At 51.4% G+C, this 23,305-nt stretch overlaps 1 protein-coding gene across 1 annotated transcript in view; it reads right to left on the bottom strand.

Annotated features, from left to right (window-relative positions):
* The window catches only part of ARID3B (AT-rich interaction domain 3B), a 49,598-nt gene that overhangs the window by 2,794 nt on the left and 23,499 nt on the right, over positions 1-23,305 (bottom strand). Inside the window, exons 3-8 of the mRNA XM_031956617.1 lie at positions 19,367-19,438; positions 19,070-19,142; positions 2,959-3,142; positions 2,561-2,829; positions 2,174-2,428; positions 161-253 (exon numbers count right to left, since the gene is read on the bottom strand). Of these exons, the coding sequence (XP_031812477.1) occupies positions 161-253; positions 2,174-2,428; positions 2,561-2,829; positions 2,959-3,142; positions 19,070-19,142; positions 19,367-19,438 (946 nt within the window). The remainder of the gene's footprint in view (positions 1-160; positions 254-2,173; positions 2,429-2,560; positions 2,830-2,958; positions 3,143-19,069; positions 19,143-19,366; positions 19,439-23,305) is intronic.

Genomic DNA, 23,305 nt, shown 5'->3' on the forward strand with positions numbered 1-23,305 from the left:
TCGTCTCGTGATCCGAACGTCGCCTCCACGTAAGGCCCGAGGAAACCGAAGCCTCCCAGCGCAGGCCGGTCTCGGGACCTCTCCCCACCAGCCCCCAGGGCCGCAGGCCCCTCCAGTGCCCGGGGAGAGCGGCCGGATGCGGGGGCGGGGCTGCCCTCACCTGCATAGATGGTGCCATTGATCTCCACAGACATGTTAATGCTGCCAATGCCGCCAGTGGACAAGTTCAGCGCCGCCGCCTCCGAGCGATCTTCTGCTGGGAGAGAGGGAAAAAGCGGGGCTGGGTCAGGCTGCAGCTTCCCCTCCCGCCACCTTCCTGCCTCCGGGGGGCACGGCTTCCATGCTGCCTGGGGGCCCGGGGGGAGCAGCGTCCGGCAGCAGTCACGGGGACCAGCCCCCGGCCTCCAGGACGGCCTTGAATCAGAGGCCGCGGCTGCCGCCACAGCTCCCACCTCCCTCACCCTTCCGGGGCGCCCACTCCCACCCATTCCCGCTGGGCCAGCGCCTGGCCTCGCGTCTCTGGAAGGAGCTATAGCCGAGGAGAGCCGGGCTTGCCCCGGTGCCCTAGTCAGGGGGCTCTCCCCAAGCGCGGGGAGCAGGGTTCCCATGGGTTCCAAAAGGGGGGTCGGCGGGACCTTCAGTGGCGAAGAACCCTCAGGAGGTTTTATTTCAGTCTTTCCCAGGAATCTCCTTTGTGTGTGAGCCCGGCAGACAGAGCTGACCGTCAGCGCCAGTGGCCCCTCCCCTCCCGGAGCTCCCCACCCCCTGGAGCCCCCTGCGGCCTCTCTCCCCGTGACCGGCCCTCTCATCCCCCCACCGGCCCGGCTCCCGCCAGCGCCCCCTCTGATGCCCACACAGGCCTCCCCTCCCCAGGGCAGCCAGGCTCTCCCGAGGCAGGAGCGTCTCTGGTGTCTCTGCGGCCTCAGGGCCCTGACCAGGGGCTGTCCCCGACTCCCTCTTCGGTCTCCAAGCCGCCTCCTGGGCCTCGGACCCTGGCTCGAGGTCTGCCCGCCGGGGCCCACCCTGGGGCCCAGCCCCAGCACCGCTTAACCGTTTCCCGCTTGCAACCTTTTGCCTGAGAAGCTTTTCCGTGACCCCCCGCCTGTGGGCGTCTGAACATACAACTCAAACGGTCACTGGGCATAAGCCACGTTGTGTGACTCCCCACGTTCGGCTGTGAGACCCCGGAGGTGGCTCCGGAGCCGAGGCTCCCGCCCCGGCCAGATGAGGACATGGTCAGGACGCGCTTTAACAGAATGAAATGCAGCCCAGAGGGGGCCGGTCGGCGCTTTCCCAGTCAGTGTCCAGCAGCCCGGCTGAGCTCGCAGGGCTGCCCCCCCGCTCTGGGCGTGGGTCCCTGGGGACCGGGTCCCAGGTTTGTCCCTCCGAGCTCCCCCGGGGGGCAGGCCTGTCTCTCTCCAATCCCCCAAGCCTCATCTCCACCTTCCTCCAAACCAGCTTCCCCGACTTCTCCAGGCCCAGGAGAGCTGCCTCAGAAGGGGAAGAGAGGCCATGGAGCAGAGAGAGGGGCTCAGAAGCTGCACAACTGGCTGTGCAGAAGCAAGAGCCTTAAGGGCCCAGGCCTCCAGCCCCCGCCTCGGGAGGCAGAAGGGAAGAGTCCCTTCAGGCCCAGCCTTCCCCCCAGAGGCCCCGGCACACGCTGACTAAATCCTGAAACAAGCAGGAAGAGGAGCAAAGGGAGGGAGGGGACCCTGGGGAGGGGGAGGTAAAAGCAGGGGAGGACGTTGAGCCCGCCACCAACCTCATACTTCCTCCTTCCCGCCGCCTGGGCAGACGCGCGGGGGCTCGCCTTTGCGGAGGAAGGGACTCCCTGCCCCAGCCCTGAGCTGGGCCCCCATAATGACGGTCGCCCCTTCCTCCTGCCCTGGCCTTGCCTACATCTGGGATGAAGGCTGAACCCTCTAATTTAACCGGATCAAAAGGGTAGGGGGCCGGTCGTCCCAGATGTTGCCTCTGAAGGTCTGCAGCCCCTGCTTCCAGGTGTGCGAGGAGTGGGGGGAGGGTGGGCAGGATGAGCCGGGGACCGGCCGGGAGGGGAGCAGGGGCTGCTTCCCCTCCCGGGGCTCTCTCCAGGCCCTTCCCCCTGCGGTCAGCAGCCCTGTCCCCGGACCCCCGACGCACGGGCAGGACGCCCCGACTCTCGGTTCCTCACCCCTGCCGTTGATCTTGACTTTCATGGGGAGCTGCCGGGCCACACTCAGCAGGTTCCGGTGGAAAGCCTGCTGCACAAAGCGCTGCTCCTCCTCGGTCATCCTCGAGGCCTTCTTCTCAGGAGGCTCCCCGGCCTCCAGCCGCTCCCGCAGCTGCTCCAGGGTGGCGGTGCGGGGGCCGGCCTGCTGGCCCCCTGCCAAGGTCACTGGCACAGCCAGCCGGTTGGGCATGGGCACTGTCATGGCAACCCCGTCACCTGCCGACGGGGTCAGAAGGAGGGTGAGGGGCTCCCGGAGCAACACCCGGACGGCCCCCACGGCCCCCGGCCCGACGCCTCTCCGGGCTGTTCCCTCCCGTCCCCTTCCTCCAGGCCCCCGCTGTCTCTGACCTTTCCTGAGAGCCGCTGCTGGGGGCAGCCGGGGGCTGCTAGTCCCACCGCCGCCGCTGGGGGTGAGCCCGAGGATGGGGAATCGGATCTTCGGAGGGGAGAGCAGGGAGGCAGGCCCAGCGGGGGTGCCAGGGGAGTAGCTGAAGAGGGAGGAGCTGTAGCTGGGCCGCCGGCCCTCCCGCCGGTTGCCATCGATGGCAGCCTGGAGCTCGGCTGGGGAGCTCAGAGCCTTCTTCTCACATTCATAAGCATACAAATACTTCATGTACCTGGGGGAAAGGGGCAGAGGATCAAGTCGCACAGCCCCCCTCCCCTAGTCCCCAGGCCCCGCAGAGGAGCCGGCCTTGGGCCCGGATGCTCCAGGGTCAGGCTCCCTTCCCGAGGGCCCGGGCACTCACTGGGTGCGCAGGGTGAAGGCCGCGCTGGTGATGGACGTGGGCAGGTTGAGGCCCTTGGTGATCTCCCTCCAGATCTTCTTGTTGATGATCTCCACCAGGCCCCCCTTCTCGGTAACCAGCTTATACAGCATGTAGAGGTCCAGGATCTGCTTGGCCATGATGGGGATCCGGTTGATGGGAGTCCCTAAAATTGTCCAAAGGACAACAAAGAGAGGAAGCACAACATCAGACCATGCGAGGAGGCTTTCAATGAACTGGGAATGAGTCCGATGCGTCTGCCCCTCCCAGGGTCCCAAATCCTGTTTCTCCGGGAGCCTCCCATCAGCGCGCTGGACCTCACGTTGGCTGGGCACTTATTACGCACCAGTCACGGGCAATGCCCTCGGGACACAAAGACAAGGGAGTTACCAGCGGCTCCTGAGACGCCAGGCCTTCTCCTGGGGGCCCGGGTGAGCGAATACCAAGTGAGGGGAAGGGAGGAAACACTAAGAGCCAAAGGGCTCAGAAAAGGGCTCAGCACCGACCGGGACCATGAGAGGCAGCGTCCAATTCCCTCATTTAAGAGAGGAGGATACCGAGGCCAGAGGGAGGACGCCGTTGTCCGGTCCCCCCGTGTGTATCTGGGAGTGAGGATTCAAATCCACGTTCTCCGGAGCCCAGGGCTAGCGGCCTGTGGCCGGCCACACGGAGAAGGCAGGGCCCGAGCTTCCAAGAGGAACGCCCTGGGCGCACGGCAGGGAGCAGGGGAACGGCGCATCCACGGCCAGAGCCCCAGAGGGAGTCGGGAGCCAGCGCGGACTTGTGAGCTGGGGATTGGTGTGGTCAGATGCTTGTGTCAGGAAGACTGTGTGGAGGATGGAAAGGGGGAGGACAAGTGGAGGACGAGGACAGTAATCCCCACAAGAGGAGACGAGGCTGAGAGCCGCGTGGCAGCCGGTCAGACCGATGTCTGCCACCCTCTCCCCCAGGCCAGATGTGCATGGGATCACCACCCTTCCTAGCTCAGCAATCGCTCTGGCCCCCCTCCAACACGACCGACGGCTGGTGAAGCAGACGAGCCGGGCAGCTTCTGGGGCCTGACAAGACGGATTGGACGCTGCCCCGGGATTCTGAGAGAACCACACAGCTGTCCACAAGGACCTGGCTCTCCCCACTTTCTGCGAACACAAGTTGTCCCCCCACCAGAAGCCTGGGCGGCTGCAGAGGGAGCATCCTGGGCAGCCCAGACCTCAACAAGTAAGAGAGCGCGTCCCGCCCACCCACGTGCGGCCCCCTTGGCCTCCAGGGATTAGAGCTGAGAGCAGAGTCGGGGCCTCACAGGCCCCCAGGAGATGCTCAGTTAAGATGAGGGAGAAACGAGCATCGGCCCTCCTGCAGCCCCTTGGCCTGGGGCCGCCCCCACTCCCACCGGACCTGCTCCGGCTCCCACCGAGCTGGAAAGGCCGCATTCTCCCACACATCTGGGCCCTTCCCTGCTCTGCCTTTGTCTGGCTCCTTCGGCAGCTGCTCCAGCGGACCTTCCCCCAGGAAGCCTCCCTGTGGCCGGTGCTAATCGCTCCCCTGCGGAGCCTCTCCCTGGGCTCCCTCTCTGCCCGGCCGAACGGGCAGGGCCACAGTGATCTGAGTGTCCATCATCTCCTTAACGAGCCTGTAAACTCCTCACGTGGAAGCCTGGGTCGTGTCAAGCTGTCTCGTGTCTCTCAGTATTCTGCCCCGGGAAAGCCTAATAAACGTCCCCCCCAGAAGGGCCTTTCCCTCTCCGGCTGCACTTTCCCCCTCAGTAAGAGCACGGGGTCGCTCCCCCCTTCCCCATTGTGTGACTCCAAGTAACAATTCGGAAGGTTCGGAGACTCTCTGTCCGAAGGAGCGCCGGGCTTTCCCGCCCGCTGCGTCCTCTCCCCGCCCTGCCCTTGCCCACCCTGGCGTGGCTGCAGCTTGCTCCCAGCTCCCTGGGCACCATGGCTGAGAAGCCGCCTGACCCAGGTCTCGATAGGCCGGGGGGCAGCGGAAAGGTCCCCCCTTCTGGATCTCTGCCCCGTGGGCCCCTGGGGGGAAGGGCTGGACGAGCTTCCGCCAACTGGCCATGACGGGAAGGGAGCGGAGCCGGGGACTTTATTAGGAAACCTGGCACCAGGCAGGAAGGGCTGCTAATGAGCACCAGGGGACGGGGCGGGAGGAGGGGGGCAGGGGCCCGGACCCTGGTCCTTTCAGGGCCAGGCCCAGGCCTGTCAGAGCGCATGATGGATTACTGTCATCTGGCAGCCCCGGGATTAATGATTCAGAGGTCAGAGGGGAGAATTCCAGAGGGAAAGGTCAGCGCCCAGGTCAGGGTAGGAGACTTGTTGCCTTTTGATGGCAAATTCATTTTACTGTACACAAGCCGACCTCTCGCTGGACCCTCCCCCACCCCAATCTCTGAGATCTCTTATTCAGCTGCCCTGTGGGCTGGAGGCCCTGCTCCGATCAGATAAGGGGAGCCAGCCTCCACTCTGCCTTTCCTCCCCCACATTCTACCATCAGGGCTTTTTCCTTCTACGTCCTGGAATCTCAGCCCCACCGACTCGAGCTGGTGCTGAGGGGTTGGGGTTTTTTTTTAAACAGGTTAATCCAAATCAGATGGAGGTCTCAGACATTTGAAGGAAAAGGGGGACAGTAAAGAGCTGCTGCGGGAGCCCCACACCAAGAGTCGTTTCTTTGGAAGGTCAAAACAAAAACAGAAAACGATTTTGATCGGGAAGTCCACGTGCCAGGCTCGGAGAGGACCGGCGCTCTTCTCACTGCCTGCCTTCTCTCTCTGTGTCATCCCTCTCCACGCTTTCTCTGTGCTGAGGCCTGGCATCTCCCCTGCTCCCTTTCTTCATCGGCTCCAAGTGACAGGTCCGTCCAACTGCAAACCCTCTCCTGGGCCCAGGGTCTGCCCCCGTCTCTGTCCCGTCCTTCCGGGCAGCCCCGGCTTGAGAAGAGACCTTCCTCTTACCGAGGGCAGGGCCAAGCCCACGTCCCTTCAGGACTTTCCCTCCCTTTCCACGAGTGCCAACAAAGCCGGGAGGACAACGCGGCCGCACTGCCTGGGGCCCAGGGCAGTGCCAGCTGAGAGGCGCCCCGGTCTCTGCAGCTGCTGCCCTGTCAGTGGCCACCGTCACCCACGGGCTGCCAGCTGCCCAGAGACTTCCCACACCTGACACCTCCCGCAATGGCAAGTGCCTCAGACCCAGAGGGAACGGGAGCAAAGTGGGCCGAGCGATGGAGCACAAACTCCCCGCAGGGAGCCCTTGACCAAGCAGCCCAGATCACCCCCCTAAGAGTCAGAGTCCACGACCAAACTCGGGTCTCTCCAACTCCAGGCTCGACCCAGCTCCGGCTCTCAAACCTACCTGTAACCAGGCCCTCCTCTCCCCAGACTCTGTCCCAACAGGAACCTCGGGGTCCCACTAGCATCTCAAACTTGGGCTGTCCCCCCGAGACCTCAGTGTACCCTCGGTCCATCCTCCCAGACCAAGCTCAGCCTCCTCCAGGAGGCCGTTCCTCCTCCCCCCGAGTCTTCTCTGCCCGCTCCCTGTCCCGGCTGCCTGGTGCCCCGGCTCAGCACTTCCACAGGGGAGGAAGCCCCGGGGGGCCGGGCAGGCTCTGGCAGGAGATGGCTGCTTGTACACGGCAGCCGCTCCGAGGGGCTGCGGGCTGCCACTTTCCCCCAAGCAGCCGCCTGTAGGAAGGGGCGCTGGCGTGGGGAACAAGCAAGGAGGGAGCTGTGAGGCTGGGCCTGGGCAGGGCCCCCGCGGTGACTGAGGATGGAGAAGACAAGGAGGCCTGAAGGAGAACACTATGCCCGGCTGGGCAGGGCAGGAATACATGCGTGACAATGCGGGAAAATTGGGAGGTTGGGTGGGAGGGAGCTCTCTGGTAACTGCCGTTGGGGGGTTGGGAACAACTGCGCAGGAAGAGAATCCTCCTCCTCAGCGGGACCGAACGGCATCATTTGTTTCAAGGAAGCTCCTGCCTGAGGGTCCCCACTCCTATGGGGCTCTAGTGCCGTACAGCCGTCCCTGTTCTCTCCCCTGGGACAATGGGAAACGGGCCACAGTGGCCATCAGTGTGCCCCGGACAAGGTGCTTCTGTCTGAGAATCAACGTGATTTCCATGCTCCTGCTCCCTGGCACGAGGGGGTGTGAGGGGGAATGAACGGCTCTCTTTGCAGCTCTTCCGAGCACCCGGGGGGCACTATCGGCCCCTGAGCTCGAGCTGGACTTCCACAAACAGCTCATCAGGGATCAGGTCTTGTGAATGAGCCGATCATAGAAGGGCTCAGTGGCTCTAGGAACGTTCTAGTCCCCACTCCCTGCAGTCACTCCCAACGCTTCTCTGGGCCTCAGGCTCTGCCTCCGTTTCCCTCCCCTTGTCTCCCGGCCGCCCCAAGCCAGGAAGGGGGAGAGGGAGAGGGGGCACCTGGAAGCTAGAGAAAGCAGGAGATGCTTGCGCTGCCTAAGAGCCTGGCGAGTGCTCCTCAGCCCTGCAGGGCTGAGGCTGAGGGTGGGAAACCGCCCAGCAGGGATGCTATAGAAGGAAGATCCCGCTCAAGTGCACAGCAAGGATGCCTCCGCTTCCCACTTCTACATGACGCTGTTCTAGAAATGTTGGCAGCAGCAACAAGCCAAAAGAAAAATTAAAGGCTCAAACCTCGGCAGAACAGAGACAAAATGATGCCCAGATGATAAGGAATTGACATGTTATCTAGAAACCCCCAGGGAATTAGCAAAGAAACCAAGTGAGAAAATAAGTTGAGCAACTGCTAACTACAAAATAAGCCCACAAACCAACAGCATTTCTATAGAATAATAAGATTCTATTCAAAACAACTAATAAAACCCATAAATTACCTGGAAGTGACTCTTCCAGCTGTGATATGCTTTCACTCTGTGATACCATCCTGTACTAGAGAACAGGAGAAATCCCTTTTTGTTTCAAAGTCAGCTACTGAAACTCCAGTATCAGGTTCTCAGGTTCAGCTTTACTCTGTTTCCCTTATCTTGATCTTCCTTGATTTCATCCACTTCCAGATTAATTAACACAATTCTAGAAGAGTCAGTAGAAGACACATGGGTCTTTTCTTGGGCTCCTCTGAAAAGCAAGGAGGAGTACCTGTCCCAGGCTTGCTGTACCACAATGACCAAAACTCTACATAATTGTGGCTGGCTGGACATGGGAGCTTTTGACAATAACTCAGATCATGGAAAAGGCTTATAGAGAGGCTGGATCTGGGGCATGTCTCCCTTTTGCTTGTTGGAGCCAAAAGAAGACAGCTAATAGTCTTATATTATTATGTCTTTTGTTGATAAGCAAAAGCACCTTCAACCACAAACTATCCTGACATTATAGCAAAATACAAACTCACTATCAAGCAGAAAGGCCAAAGGGCAGAAGGCTATTTTAGCCAACTTAAAAATGAGGAAACCGAGGTTAGGGAGAATAAATCAGAGAGATGAGAAGCAGGGGGTGAGGGGACTTATGTGCTAGCTTAAGAGAGGCAGTAGTAAAGGTGTCATTTGCTGAACAAAGGCTAAAAGCTTCTGCCTTAGGCCCATACGAGTTGTGAGGCCCCAATCACAGCATCTGAGTTAGAGGGACCTCAGCGGGCCCCCCTAATTCCTCCTCACGAGGGCCTTTTCCTACAGCGCTTGCCACTTGGCCGGCTTTATTCCTTTAAGATTGATGTTAATCTGCTAGGTGTAGGTATTGGGAAAAAAATAAACAAAAATCCAGAGGGCTCTTGTGGGTCACTACTACTGCCCCAGAACACCTCCCAGAGGGGGACGTCAGCACCTGATGTGTAAGCCTGTGGACTGTCAGTCACTGCACTCAAAGCGGGAGCTGGAATCGAGGGTAATTAATCATGTTCTTTTTGACAGGAGTCCTGGGCCTTATCTGCACCCCGAGAAATGCCACTGGTCTCGGGTTCCCTCCTCAATAAAGGAGACTGACAGGTCCAACAAAGCAGCCCCTTATCAGATTTCAGCCTGGAAGTTGGAGGCAGCCTGAGGCAGCCATGTAAAAGGCTTTTATGGAGACCACGATCTACTGAAAGAAGCTGGGATTCTTTAACCCTTGTTGTTAGGAAAGCCACTGGAGGCCAGTGCAAACAAGGTACACAACCAGGACTGGCATAGCTGTTGCTGTAAAAGGGATGCTCTGAAATGGCAATGGCCTGATAAAAAGTCTGGAAAAATAGCTCTGTTGGGTGGGGATGGGGGAAGGAAAGGAGATGATCCCCTTTTGCCCAAGGGAAAGAACTGAGAGTGAGACAAGAGCAGTATGTTGAGAGGAAGCCTATCTCCCTCCATCCCCAGAGTCTCCATAGTCCAGGGACTATGGAAGCAACCCGGAAGCAGAGAACACAAATGGATTCCAATGTAGGTCTTCATGACAACTACTAAAGGGCTGGGGTCTTGGACCTATGGCACGGCCCTGTTAGAGACCCTTACTGCTTTTCCTTGGCTCAGAACGGATCATTAATCATTTTGGCAGAAAAACTGTCGAGTAGGCCAGAAGGTGAGGGAGGAACACAGCCCATCCAAGGCAGCCCTTATTTCTGGCCATGGCTCTGCAGATTAACCCTTCCACTACAGAGAGGGAAGTAACCCAGGACATTCTTAGGAACTGTTTTTGTAGAAAATACTTTCTGAAAGTAACTGGAGTGCAGGGCCAGGTGCTCTTCAGAACAAATTCCAGGTGGACTGTTCCACAAGACAGGGCATGTAATGAAGCTGCACCTGTCCAACAGAACATTTCTACAGTGCTAAATGTGCTGCTTGAAGCCACTTCTTCCCCCCAGGTCTGGCCAGCATCCCAGGCCCCAACTCCAAAAATCAACAGCCTTCTAGCACTGATACCTCGCACCCTGAATCATCACCTCAAAGTGGGGGAGGTTGTCTGGGACTGCACCCCTCTTTGCCACAGTGTGGTGCTGTGGGGAGAATGCTAGATCCATGTCTGATTCAGACATGGGAACACAAAGGAAGAAAAAAAAAACGGAAAACAATGGTCCTGCCCTACAGAAGTCTGAAGACTGACCAGCCAGTCCCTTTTCTCCTGGGACCCTGCATTTCTTCATTTTCAAATAAGGCTGTCCAGTGCCGCTCCCACCGCCTGCCTCCGAGGGTCTCTGGGAGGAAGTGTTTCATCAATACAAGGTATTACCTCCAGCCCACACAGCATCCTCTGAGGGGACCAATGGTCATTCTGGATCTAGCTAAGTCTCCCTGACCTCAAAAGGGTTCACACGCCCTCTGTAAGAGAGGGAAGGCGGAATTCAGCAGAAGGCCAAGTCCCAAGTAATGCTCGCCCTCCTCCCTACTCTGGGAGCCGCTGGTCTCTGGCCGAGAGGGCTGACAAAGTATGTGGTGCTTTCCAAGTTCAAAGTATCCCATATCCATTATCTAGGAGAGTCATACACTTGGTGACACAGGTTAGTGGATATCACCTCCGATTACAGATGAGATGACCAGCAAGCCTAGATAAAGCATCTTTACATTTGCCAAGCCCCCGGGAGACAAGATCTCCTTTAATCCTCACCACCACCCTGGGGATAGGGGCAACGCCATCTTACAGATGAGGAAATAGGCTGCAAAGGACAGTAACGCAGCTAATAAAGCATCACAGTAGCCTTCAAGTTCAGTTTCCCGATTCCAAATCTAAAGCTCCGTCCATTCTGTCCCAGCTGCCAATCGGAGCCAGAGAGCTCCCTAATCACTTTGACCCAAAGTCACAGGATGGCAGGGGCTGCAGCTCTCTGCTGGAGTCTGCGTGCCGCAGCGGCTTTCTGCTTTCCCCAATGTTCCCACCCGCCGCAGCACATCCTCCTTCCAAGCATTTTCCAATTAAAGCTTCCAGAAGCACGCTGGCCCCGACTCACACACAGTCAGACATGCCGCTAAGCTCGCCTCCCTCCTCCTTGCTTGGGCCAGATTACTGGCAAAGATGGAGGAAACGCAAGAGGACCCATTCCGCTGCTTGCCACGAGCCCCGGGAAAAGCTCTGAAAGGAGAGAAGGCTGGCTCTGAGGGCTGAAGTGAATCGTTTGGATTATCTGTGCTTTTCAATGGCCCGTATTCTTCCATTATTGAGGATAAGTCACAGCTAGCTGCAGAGTATCAAGTGACTGCTAAATACAGCTGTGACATGTCAGTAGCAGCCGTGTAGCCTGAAGAATGGCAGAAAGTCAAGAGGTTCGATCTTTATGGCCTCAGAAAAGTGGCCGGTCCTGAGGCGGCTGAGGCCGGCTCTTTGACTTTCAGAAGCCAGAGCAGAACAGACCAGGACAGGGACTTGTCCCAGGGATGCTCCCTCCAGGGCCGTCCCGAGGAGCCTCCAGGCCACAAGAACATACCACCAGGGCTTTACCGCCTGGCCAAGGGACAAAGCCACAGCCGTGAAAGCATTTCCTGGGCTGTGGAGGGCAGATAAGCGTACAACGCAAGGAAACACCCTTTCCTACAATAAATCCTGAGTCTACACACAGTAAAAGCAGATCCTGCAGTCTTTTGGGAAAACCAAGGTCAGCCTGCAACCTTGAACAGAATGAGGGGACCCTCTCCGGGGCCCTCTGAGGTGTGTACAGAGAGTGCACTGGTCAAACACGAATCACACCCGAGCTTCCTGGCGTTCAGAGAGTTCCGCTGGTCTTTCTCACGAGCACAGGGGGCTGCGGCCTCTGATGTTTCTGCTCTGACCTTTGGCAACGGGCACATTTTTCTTTAAATGCAGTGAAACTCAATTATAAAGTGCAATAGCACGGTCCTCACTATGCTCTTTGGGGTTCTTCCCCAGACTTCCCTAGGGCGGCTTCTCCCTGAAAAGTGGGAAAGATGGGGCTAACAGTCACAGAGCGCCAGGCTGGGCCTCCAGGTCTTTGTAAGGGGCCAAGTCCCTACAGATCATTTACCTAGGAAAGCCACTGGGGCTTGTCACATCCCTAGTTCAGGCTTCCTGAATACCCTGAGGAGGTGAAGAGACTGTGTGTGTTAGGCCTCCTCAGTGGACATGAGAACACTGGGTGGTTCTGAGATTCAATGTTCATTAGGGAATAATTTACAAACAACCACTAGGGAGTTAAATTAGTCAGAGGACTCTTAACTAGAGCTGCTTAGCCAATAATTTATACCCATCTGTGGGTGTATGTATGTACACATGTATGTTGGGCGGGGTTGAGAAGGTAAAGACTTCTAAAACCTGTACCGATCTTCCTAAATAATTCACCAAGACTGGATTGTTTAATTCACTTTGGCTTTCAGTGACTGAGGAAGAAGATACTGTTGGGCAATGGCGGGAGCCTCAGCTTTGGCATCCTGTGCCCAGAACATGTTTTACTAGTGACATTAACCCGCTCCCACAGAGACAGGGCTGATGAGGACACAGACCTATGCACACTGGAGCACATTAGGCTTTTTCCATCCCTCATGCAGCTTCCAGTTTCTTCCTCACCATGCTGCCATCCCATTTCTCCCCACCTGGAAAAACATCTGTAGACTAGACAGCCTGAAATATAACCTCAGCTAGTAGGGAAGAGGTAATATGCTCAGTTTTGGTCTTGGACCAACTTGTTTTAATTTTAAGTACAAACACAACTTGCCCCCGATACCACCAGAACAGACCATCCAATTTGCTTGACTTCAACTGGGCCCTCATTGCTGCAAGGAAATCCTTTTATATCTCCCTAATTGACTCATTGTTTTGTTTGCCACAGCAGCTTTTCCAAACTTTTTTATCTATCCTCAAACCTCCCATGGCTCCCTCTCGCTATAACTTCTTAGCTGAGAACCTACTCATACTCTGGAAAAAAAATTTTTTTGAGGCAACTTGCCTAGAGCTCCTTCCTCATCTATCACTGTGTGCTTTGGCCACAATCTCCTCTTTCACCCTGTTTCACATAATGAGTTGGCCCTTCTTACTATGGCAACTCCCCTCTAAACTTACAAGCAACCCCATTCCATTTATTCTTTCCCACAGACTGCTCCCTCCATCATCCCCTCTCCCTTATCTTCAATTTCTCCCTATCTAGTGGCATTTAGATTGCCTGGCACTTAGTAAGCACTTAATACGTGTTTATTGATTAGCTGCCTCCCTACTGCCTAACAACATGCCCTTTTTTCTCCCTCACTTTATCCATCCATCCCTATCCCCGCGCCCCCCAATCATTTCTACCTATTGCAGCCAAACTCCTTGAGAAGGCCTTCTACAATTGGTGCCTCCATTTCCTTTACTCCTGACATCTCTACCATCTTTCTTTTAAACTTCATCATTCAGGGTAAACTAGTCTCTCCGAAGTCACCATTCCCTCTTGGACTTCTCCCATCCTCCTTGTCAGTCTCTCTGCAGTCTCTGCCATGGCTTTTTGGCCCCCAATCTCTCCTGATTCTCTTCTTCCCTCAGACTCCTTGTCATTCTTCTTTGCTGGATCTTCATTCAGGTCACAGCTGCTAAACAGGGATGTCCCACAGGTTTGGTCCTGGCCCCTTTCCCTTCTGCTTTTATCCTATTTTACTGAATGATCAACTTCCATGGCTTCAATTATCACTTCTAAGCTGCTGATTCTCACATCTATTTATCCAGTCCTAACCTCTCTGCTGACCTTCCCTCTCACATCTTTAAATGCCTATTAAGACATTCTGAAGTAATCCCAAGGTGAGCAAAAAAAAAAAAAAAAAAAAAAAAAAGGAAATGACCTACTTTAAAACAATACTTATAGTAGCTCTTTCTTGTGGTGGCAAAGAATTGGAAATCAAGAAGATGCCCATTTACTGGGGAATGGCTGAACAAGCTGTGGTATACAGCTGTCATGGAATATTATTTTTGCTCTAAGAAAGGATGATCATGATATTCTCAGAAAAACCTGAAAAGACTTATGTGAACCAATACAAAGCAAATCAAAAAGATCCAGGAGAATATTATACACGATAATAGAAATACTGAATGATGAAGAACAGTGATTGACTTAACTCTTCTCAGCCAATGATCCAAGACAATCCCAAAGGATCCATGCTATCTGCCTCCAGAAAAAGGACTGATATTGTCTGAATACAAACTGAAGCATGCTATTTTTACTTTTTCTTTCTCTCTTTTTCTTTGGTTTGAGTCTTTTTGTACAAAATGAGTAAAATGTAAATGTTTCACATGATTGCACATTATTAGATTGCTTGCCATTTCAGGCAAAGGGGAGGAGGGAAAGAGAATTTGGAACTTAAAACTTTTAAAAAGATTAAGAATTGTTTTTAACATGTAGTTGGGATGAAAATAAAATAGTACTAAAAAAAAGAAATCTTGAACTAGATGTCCAGTAAATATACCCAGAATTCATGACCATTCCCCTTCATCCCTCTCCCATTCTCAACTTCCCTAGTACTTACTGTTTAGGGCACTACCACCCCCAGCTAACATTGCATCCCCCACTGCTCACACTGTCTCCCGCATAAATGTGATTACCAAGGCCTGTTGGGTGTACCTTTGTAACAGCTCTCATATACACCCCCTTTTCTTCTCCCACTGTGTTGCTCCACTCCACAAGTCCCATCAAGCCTGCTGGTGGTCCTTCCTGCACAAATCTCTCCTCACTCCAGGCCATCCTGGGCTCCTGGATCCACTGCTTTTCAATCTAATTCAACTCCCCAAACTTTGTCATACTGACTCCCCCACACACAGCTTAGTTGCTGGGAACAGGAGACATGTGGTCTCCCCAGAAGGGTCAACAGCTCAAAGACCACTGCAGGGTCCGCAGCCTGGGAGCTCCCTACCCAGTTTCCAAAGTGTTAAAGCTGGCTGCCAGGGTGGTAAAGAAAACTGACCAGCAGCATGAGGGCAAGAAAAAACAAGCAGGAACGAGTCTGTCTTAGAAATCAAAGGTAATGATTACAGGCCGGGAGATCACCCAAACAATTAAAAGAGGGAGAGAGCTACACAGGAACACAAAAAGGCAGTTAGAGCCCTCGCTACCTCCCCAGGCATTATGGCCACGGGAAAGCCATTTTATCACTTGCAGCTGCAATCATTCAGGGGCTGCCTGCTGTGCTCCTGCCACAAATAAACCTCAGCCATTCAACCTGGGTTAAGACCATTCTTGGCGCCAGGGCCTGGGCCCTGCGACCTTTCAGGCTCAGGGCATGTTTGGAAGCCCCTTGTGAAATCGGCCACTTATTCTTCACACCGGGCCTGAGGGCATGAGTCACCGGGCCAGCTGTCCTCCCACCCCAGCCACCAAGAGCTGGCATTATCCCATGGGCCTTGGAACGTTTAAACCTGACAAGTCAGTCACAAATGCCAGGGGCCCTTCTTCTCACTCCCATGTGAACTGGAAAGACTCCAGGCTTTACACTCCTAAGACAGACAATCAATCTTCAGTCTCCTCTACAGGCTTTCAGAATGAGAGTAGCTTCCGGAAAATGGGTATTGTAAACATAATGGAAATGGCCTCACAATTCGGCTTCCATCCTCTGGCCTCTCACCACTCAAATTCACCCTTTACACTCCTGTTCGTTATTTTCCCTCAAGTGCTGCCTTCCTCGAGGACTTTCTCATTCAAGCTCTTATTTTCAAATTCCTTATTTTTAAAATGAGAATTCTACTACTTGACCTATAGAGTTGTTATGGGGGGGGGAGGGGGAAGCGGAAATTAAACTTTAAAGTGTTAGAGAAATGAGAGCTGATCGATCACGTCAATCTGGTCCAGATTTTCTAATGGTTCAGACTGCCTATCAATGAAATAAGCCCTTGGCCTGTTATTTAGGACTACTACTAACTGTGGGCCAACCTACCTTTCCAGCCTCCCTTCTTACTACTCTTTAAATAGAAGACCCCTTTCCCTTTCCAAAAAAAACCCACCCACAAAACATATACTAAGCCCATATTGTGTGCCAAGGACTGTGTGAGGCACTGGGGAAGCTACAAATTTAGATAGAACATCACGTCTCTCCTTATGGGCTTTACAGTCTAGCAGAGGTATCAGACACCCCCACCCACAGACAAAATGCCCTCATATGGAACTCAACCAAGCATCAGAGACCAGCCTAGGCAAGGTGCAGCCCTATTTATAGGCGAGGCAACTTCTCTGGAGGTTAAATACCCGCTGTTGGTTAGTGAGAATTTGGAACTCAATCCTTCCTGCTCCAAGTCTCAAGCCACTGACCTCATCTCCCAAAGAATCAACTAAAGGATCTTTGCGTGTTTATCTGTCTTTTGTCCCTCTCCCCCAGAGAGCCTTTGTAGGCACCGTAGCAAGAGTCAAGAAATATCTGCTCAAGGTGTGCCCCTCCTCCTCTTCTAGTTCTAGAACTGACCCTCACTGTCCCTGTCTGCACAAGAAGAATAAAGGTAATCACTGTCTTCCTCCCATATGAGACTGGGAAAAGACCAAGGAGCTGCAGATTCCTCCACAGAAATGTCTTCTTTAAGACGAGTCACACTACTTGACTTGAAATAAGAGAGTTCTGATGTGGGGTCACAAGCGTGCAACAAGTGGGAACAGCCATCTGGGCTAGGAAGGTGCAAGAAGCTGCTTGGCCGAGTGGACCAGAGCCAGCCTGGGGCCAAAAAGATCCTGTGCGCCCTCCTGCTCCTCTCTCCTCCCGGGTGAGCCTGAGTGCGGACCTTAATTTCTCAGCATTTCAGACAATTCTCTAAAATCCAATCTGAGGAACAGTTGACAATCTGCCTGGGTAGAAGGCACTTCTTCACGAGTTCTCTATGCCAAAGGAGTCACAGGTGAGTTTAAAAACAAAGGCATCAATGAGACCATAAGCTACAGCAGCTCAGCTTTCCCATTCACCAAGTACTGTCCTCCAAACGGCCTCAGGCCTTGTTATTCCCATTTAACAGAGAAGGCCTCAGATAAGTAACCTTGCCCACTTTCAAGCGGCGAGTAGGTGACATGGGTCAGATCAGAATCCAAGCCTTACGGATTTTCCCATACAGCCGTGCTGCCCTTGGAAATGAGAGCTCCCGTTTATACGAGGCTTCTGACAAGGATTCTAGATAACACTTTCTCATCTGATACCCAACAAATAGAAGATACCGAGGGCCTGTGAGATTAGTGCTGGAGACAACATCAACGTGAAGGCCGCAGCGGGGCAGGAGCGGAGGACAGAGCTAGGCAGGGAGCGCCATCAGATGCCTTGCCCTGGGTCCCGCAGCACTGTGCCAGCCACTCTCAGGTTGGCACTGGGCTGGCTGGTGGGGGCACATCCCCACCTGGTCAAAGGCAGGGCCCTGCAGAACAGAATAATCTCTTGCCTCGTTGGCCAAGTTCCATATGCCTTGTACAGATAAAGTTCAGATGCGGAGATTATGTTACTTGTCTGGGAGAGTTACCGGAGGCCTCCCAAGGGAGCTGAGCTTCTCAGGATAATGCCTGTGCCCCCCACCTTCCTTGCCTCAATACTCTGCCTCCTGGCTTTTTGTGCCAGTGTTTTCTCCTGTCTGCCCTCCCAGCAGGCCCACTTTTCTTGAACAGCTCCCACAGGTTCACTATCTCCCTCAGAATCACAGAATCTGACTAAACTAAACCCAAATAGCTTAACTTTGTCTGCCAAGTGATAGCTGAAACCCAGCAAACTCCAATCCTCCCTCTTCACTGATGCCTTCTGATGAGGAGACAACTAGCTCAAGCCAGGCCCCCACGACAAAGGTCTCCCGTCTCCCCACTTAGCTGCTCTGTAGCCCAGTAAGGCTAACTTGACTGTTTTTCTGGCTTGGCAGGCCCAATACCACTCTTCCATTTCCCTTTAAAATCCTTCTGGGAAATGAGCACAGCAATAAAGAAGAAAATAAAACAGTGGAAATACACTGCTGATTAAAATCTATATTGCTATGGCAGCCCCTCCGAGCCAGGATCAGCTCCTGGCTTGCACCAGCTGGGCTTGTGGAGCTTGTAAATAATTAAAAGGTAATTGGAAGGAGAGACCAAAGTATTAAGTGGATTTCTCTCTCTCCCCGGGTAAGCAGGTTTTCTACTGGCAGTCACATACATTTTCAGGATTATAGCCCTCTTTCTTCACTTATGCTGACATGTGTAGCTCCAGATAACAGTTATATGTGTAAACCAGTTAGCCTTCCTAGACCTGTCTTTGTAGAAATTGATGGCTGGGAGAAATGGGCTCGAAGCATTCAAATGCCCTCCTGAACAATTCTGTAGTCACACACGTACTAGCTAGGCAGTTGTTAAGGCCCCTGTAAGCAAAAAGATGGGGAACAGAGTGGCTCTGGGTCGCTGGCTGGGGAGGGTGGCCAACACAGCTTAGTCCAGGCTAAACCAGAATATCTTAATTGTTTTCAGGAAATGTTGAATCCTCTGTCCACAAAAGGGCTGATGTATGAACTGAAACAGGGGCTGCGAAGAAACACAGTTGGCACCAGTCTTTCCTGTGGCTTTGAGCCCCTGAGGATGACAGTGCGAGGGGAACTGAGAAGCTCTACAGTATGGAGTTCATGATTCCTGCCCATGTTTCCTGAGAGCTGACCTTGTTAGTGACCCAGCTCCTATAACAGGATGTAAAGCAGGAAGGAAACACATAAGGCGCAGTCACGCAATGGTCCCTAGTGGCAGGGGGTGGGGAGGGATGGAGAGCAAGGAGGAAGAAAGAATCAGGGAGAGTCTGGCACATTTCACAACTGAACTGTAACAATGTGCTAACCAAGATAATGGAAATAAGGATCAAAGACCCATTTGAGAAAAGAGAAGAGGCTTGGCCTCTTTCCCATGGGATTATTTCAGGTCTTTGCTACAAATCCTAAGGGGCTCTTATTCTTCCATTTACTTTTCTCACTCTCCAGGATATAAGAGAGACCCTGCTGCTGGCCCTGGCAAAAGTTGGAATGAACACCAGAGCAGCTGGGATGATAAAATGGAGGTAACGTTGGATTTTGAATGGCTCTTGGGACCAGTTAATTGGAGTAAAAACTGAGCCAGGGAAGGCTCTGTATGACCATTCCACCCAGATGCCTCCAGAACTCCTCTTCTAGCATTCTGGTGGCTGGTTTTGCTCCTACACCCAGATTTGATCAGTAAGACCTTCAAGTAGGGTCTTTGGAGCTCTGACTGGAAGAAGGCTGGGCAAAATATATGAGTACTCACCCCTCTTCTGCATGAAGATGAAAAGGTCATCCAGGAATTCTTTCCGTTCGGGGTCATTGTCCAATTCATACAACTGCAAACCCCACCCCAAGGAAAAAAAAAATGATGTCAAATGTCATCCTATTGGTGAAATAATCCATAGATACAAAAAGTTACCTATTCTCCTAAATAGGAATCATGATCCACTCCTACCCTTATCCTCAGAGAATTAGGAGAGATACTAGAGAAACTATCTATGAAAATAAACTTCCTTTTCTAAACCCAAGGATTTTTGCCACCATACAAAATAGTACAGACCTTAGCAAAATCTCGAGAGATCTCTCTTCCCCGTCCTCCATCAGTATCATCACTCCAGGTCAAGCCACCATTCTGTAAAGGAACAAAGAGGAAAAAAGTTTACAAGGGGAAAGGGAGGAAAAGGGAAGGAAAAATAAGCAAGTGGTCTAGGGTATAATTTAAGATGAGGATAAAAAGATTTGCAATTCAATTATTCTGGATGTGAAATACTGGTCAGAAAACAATCAAAACAAATAGTCCTTCATTCAAGTCTGATATTGAGGTCATTTTATTTTTCATCACATGATTTAAAAAAAAAAATAGGAAGGAGTAAGGTGAAAAGAATGCAGTGGGATGGTGCAGTAATAGGTGACTTCTTCAAAGGGCTTGGGGCTTCTCAAAGACAAAGGCAAGAAATGGTGGAGAAATGTATGGGAGAAGTCAGACATCTTCAAGTACTTCTCCCCATCACCATCACAATAATACTATCATCATAGGTGGAAAGGGAGGAAATATACACTTTGGCCTCCTACCCAGCTCTGTAAATGAGCAAAGATGGGAAAGAAAAGGCAAGAGGGATAAAAGGAACCTGGAACTGGCATCTCTCTTCAAACTGGGTCTGTCAGACTTCAGGATCAAATCAGGATCCCAGATTTCTAGGAAGTACGAAGTTTCTGGTGACATTACCTAAAAGAAGAGAGTGGTCTTTGCTGCTAAAGTGAAAAGTTTAATTTAATTAAAATAGCTATAATTCAGAAAAGCCATTTGTCACTCTCAACTAAATAGTAAGAAAACAGCTGATGTAACAAAGGGAGGCTTGGAAGCTCTAAAAACGCCTCGGGCTAAATTTAATAGGCTGATGTTTAAAACAGACAATTGTAAAATGGCATACTTGGGTTGAAAAGATCCAAGCACACGGGTATTGGATAAAAAAGACACAAATAGATAAAAGCTGATGACCAAAAAAGCCAGGTTTCCTATACTGGATTGCTCTCTATGAGAGGGGAGAAGGGAGAAAAAGTTGGAACACAGATTTTGCAAGACTGAATGTTGAAAACTATCTTTCCAGGAATTGGGTAATAAAATGCTTTAAAAAAATTAAAAAAAAAAAAATAAAAAAACCAAACCAAAACAAAACCTCCAAAGCCCTGGGTTTTGATCAAGTACTAGTTTGAGCTGAATCAACAGAGTGCTGTGGCAGCCCCCAAACCAGGATCTCAGGCAGTGTACTGGTTATCCTGAAGACAGGGCATCACAGACCCACAGCTGCTGTTCTGGTTCTGTCCTGGGCACCAAACTTTAGGAAGGTCTTTGATAAGATGGAATAAGGCTAAAGGAAGTCAACCAGAAAGTTGACAGGCTGGGCCACTGAAAGAAAAGATGAAGGAACTAGAGATGAAAAGAATATTACAGGGAGACAAGATAGTTGTCCTCAGAGTTCTGAAGGGCTACTGATGTCGAAAAGGCATAAGACTCACTCTACTTAGCCTCAGAGAACACAAGAGTTGATACTACGGAGCATCAATTTCCTTCCATTAAAAAGAAAATGTTTCTAATGCTAAGCTGTCCAAAAGTAAGAAAGAGTTGTCTCGAGATCATTTCAAAGCTAAGTTGAAGCTGTCTAGCCAACTACCAGGGAGTGGATTCCTTCTCAGTATTGAGAACAAATCACTCTGAAGCACCTTCCAATGTGATACATATCTATAGATATCATTGTTAAAAGGACAGGGAAAGTAAAACTGCATTATTAGTTGATGTGATCAATTAACAAATTCAATTCATCCAGAAGAAGATGTGGAAGTAGAGGATACAGAAATTCAGGGTTATTACAGTGGACCTGACGGAGGAGGCTACAATGTATCTGCAAAGGAGGAAAAGAGACCCCAGGGGACACTTACAGAGAAAAAAGAGGGAATCATGGAAGCGGCCACAGAAGCAGAATGGTTATTGAAGGGAAAAACCACTGGCTATTTCAGGGGTTGTGATCTATCCTTCAAACAGTCAGTATTTAAATAGACGGTGGTTACATTTTTCAATCATCTGTTTGTGACCTGTAGGGCTAAAATCCATATGCTATTTACTGTGCAAACTGTTCGTTGCAGTTGAAAGAAAACTAAATAGAGGTAATTTTGTTTCTATTATTTAAAATGCTGATAATCAAAGAAGGGGCAGGATCGATGCTTAGGGGAGATGAGATGAGGAGAACTCTGAACTCAGTGAGACAAAACAGGGAGGTTTCATGTTTATTTTGCTTCTCATTTCTCTACCAGAAGAAGACTGCTCTCTGGGCTGAGAGCTGATGCCTAGGAGAAGGGAGGCCCCGGTATGAGAGCATCTGGCTGATTTTAAAAAATCAAATCCATCTAGAAAAGTGAGCACTCAAAAAGAACCAGCCCGGGATAATTAGAACAGATGGTGCTGGCCACCACTGCCTCCATTTTTCATGGCGTTCTAGACTAGCCGATCAGGATGTTAGACATGTTCTTTTACTGACATTTAGCAAAGAAGCTGATACGATCTCTCATGCTATTTTTAAAGAAAAGAGAGAAATGTGAGCCAGACAGGAACTGGTTGAAGAGCCAGATCTGGAATAGTCTTGAACGGTTCAATGGAATACTCTTAGTCCCAGGCAAAGAGTTTTCCAGTGGAGTGCCCAAGCAACCTGGGCTTTGCTTCGTCTGTGACGAGACTGAGGTACACTATGCCACTGCCCTGTAATTTCAATGGCTCTGGGAGAGAAAGTGAGATCGACATCTTTGTGTATGGGGCAAAGAATTGGGAAATGAGTAGGTGCCCATCAATTGGAGAATGGCTGAATAAGTTATGGTATGCAAAAGTAATGATATATTATTGTTCTATAAAAAATGATGAACAAGCTGAGTTTAGAAAGGCCTAGAAAGGTTTACACAAACTGATGCTGAGCGAAACAAGCAGAACCAGGACTACACTGTACACAGTAATAACAAGATTGTGCTATGATCAACTATGAAAGGCTTGGTTCTTCTCAGCAGTTTAGTGATCCAAGGCAATCCCAATAAACTTTGGATGGAAAATGCCATTCCCCATCCAGAGAGAGTAGTAAGGAGGCTGAATGGAATTCAACATATGCCATGTTCACTTTTTTTTCCTTTTTCTTCTGTTTTTTTTCTCTCATAGGTTTTCTCTTTTGTTGACTTTTCTGTCCCAACATGATTCGTAAGGAAATATGTTTTTTTAAAAAATTGTATGTATATAATCAAAAAATATTGTTTTTTATGTGCAACTAGAGAAAATTAAAAATTAACTGGGGAAAAAAAAGACTGCTGCTGATGCCTCTAATAAAATCTGTATTTAAGAAGCAGAATTTTCTGGGAGAAGCTAAATATCCCATAAGCAGGATCAGACCCACAACCCCAATATAAATACCACATCAGTTAATAAGTGCTTGCTATGTGTCAAGTACTGTGTCCTACAGACACCAAGAAAAAACAAACACAAAACAAAAAAATACCGTCCTCAAAAAGCTTACATTCTAATGGAGGAGAAAATATCTAGATAAAGTGATAATAAAGAGCCCAGGGTAACCTTGGGAGGAAAGAACTAGCAGCTGGGGATGGGAAGAACATAGTCAGAAAAAGCCTTCTGCAGTTGGTGGTGCTTGAGCACAGTTTTAAAGGAATCAGGGATTCTAAGAGGCAGAGGTTAGAAGAGAAAGAACTCCAGTCATGGACACAGCCAGTCAAAAGACACGGAATGGTGTCATGTGTGAGGAATAACAAGTAAGCCCATAGGGCTGAACTCCATATGACTACTCCAGAGGGAATAAATGTGTAAGAATACAGGGGAAAGTTGGGTTGTAAAGAGCTTTGAATCCTAGGCAGACTATACTTTATATTTTATTCTGGAGAAAACAGGGAGCCATTGGAGTTTGCCCAGTAGGGGGAAGGAAGGGTGCAAAGCCTGATCTCCACTGCTGGGAAA

Source organism: Sarcophilus harrisii, chromosome 2, assembly GCF_902635505.1.
Source record: "Sarcophilus harrisii chromosome 2, mSarHar1.11, whole genome shotgun sequence".
NCBI classification, from domain to species: domain Eukaryota; kingdom Metazoa; phylum Chordata; class Mammalia; order Dasyuromorphia; family Dasyuridae; genus Sarcophilus; species Sarcophilus harrisii.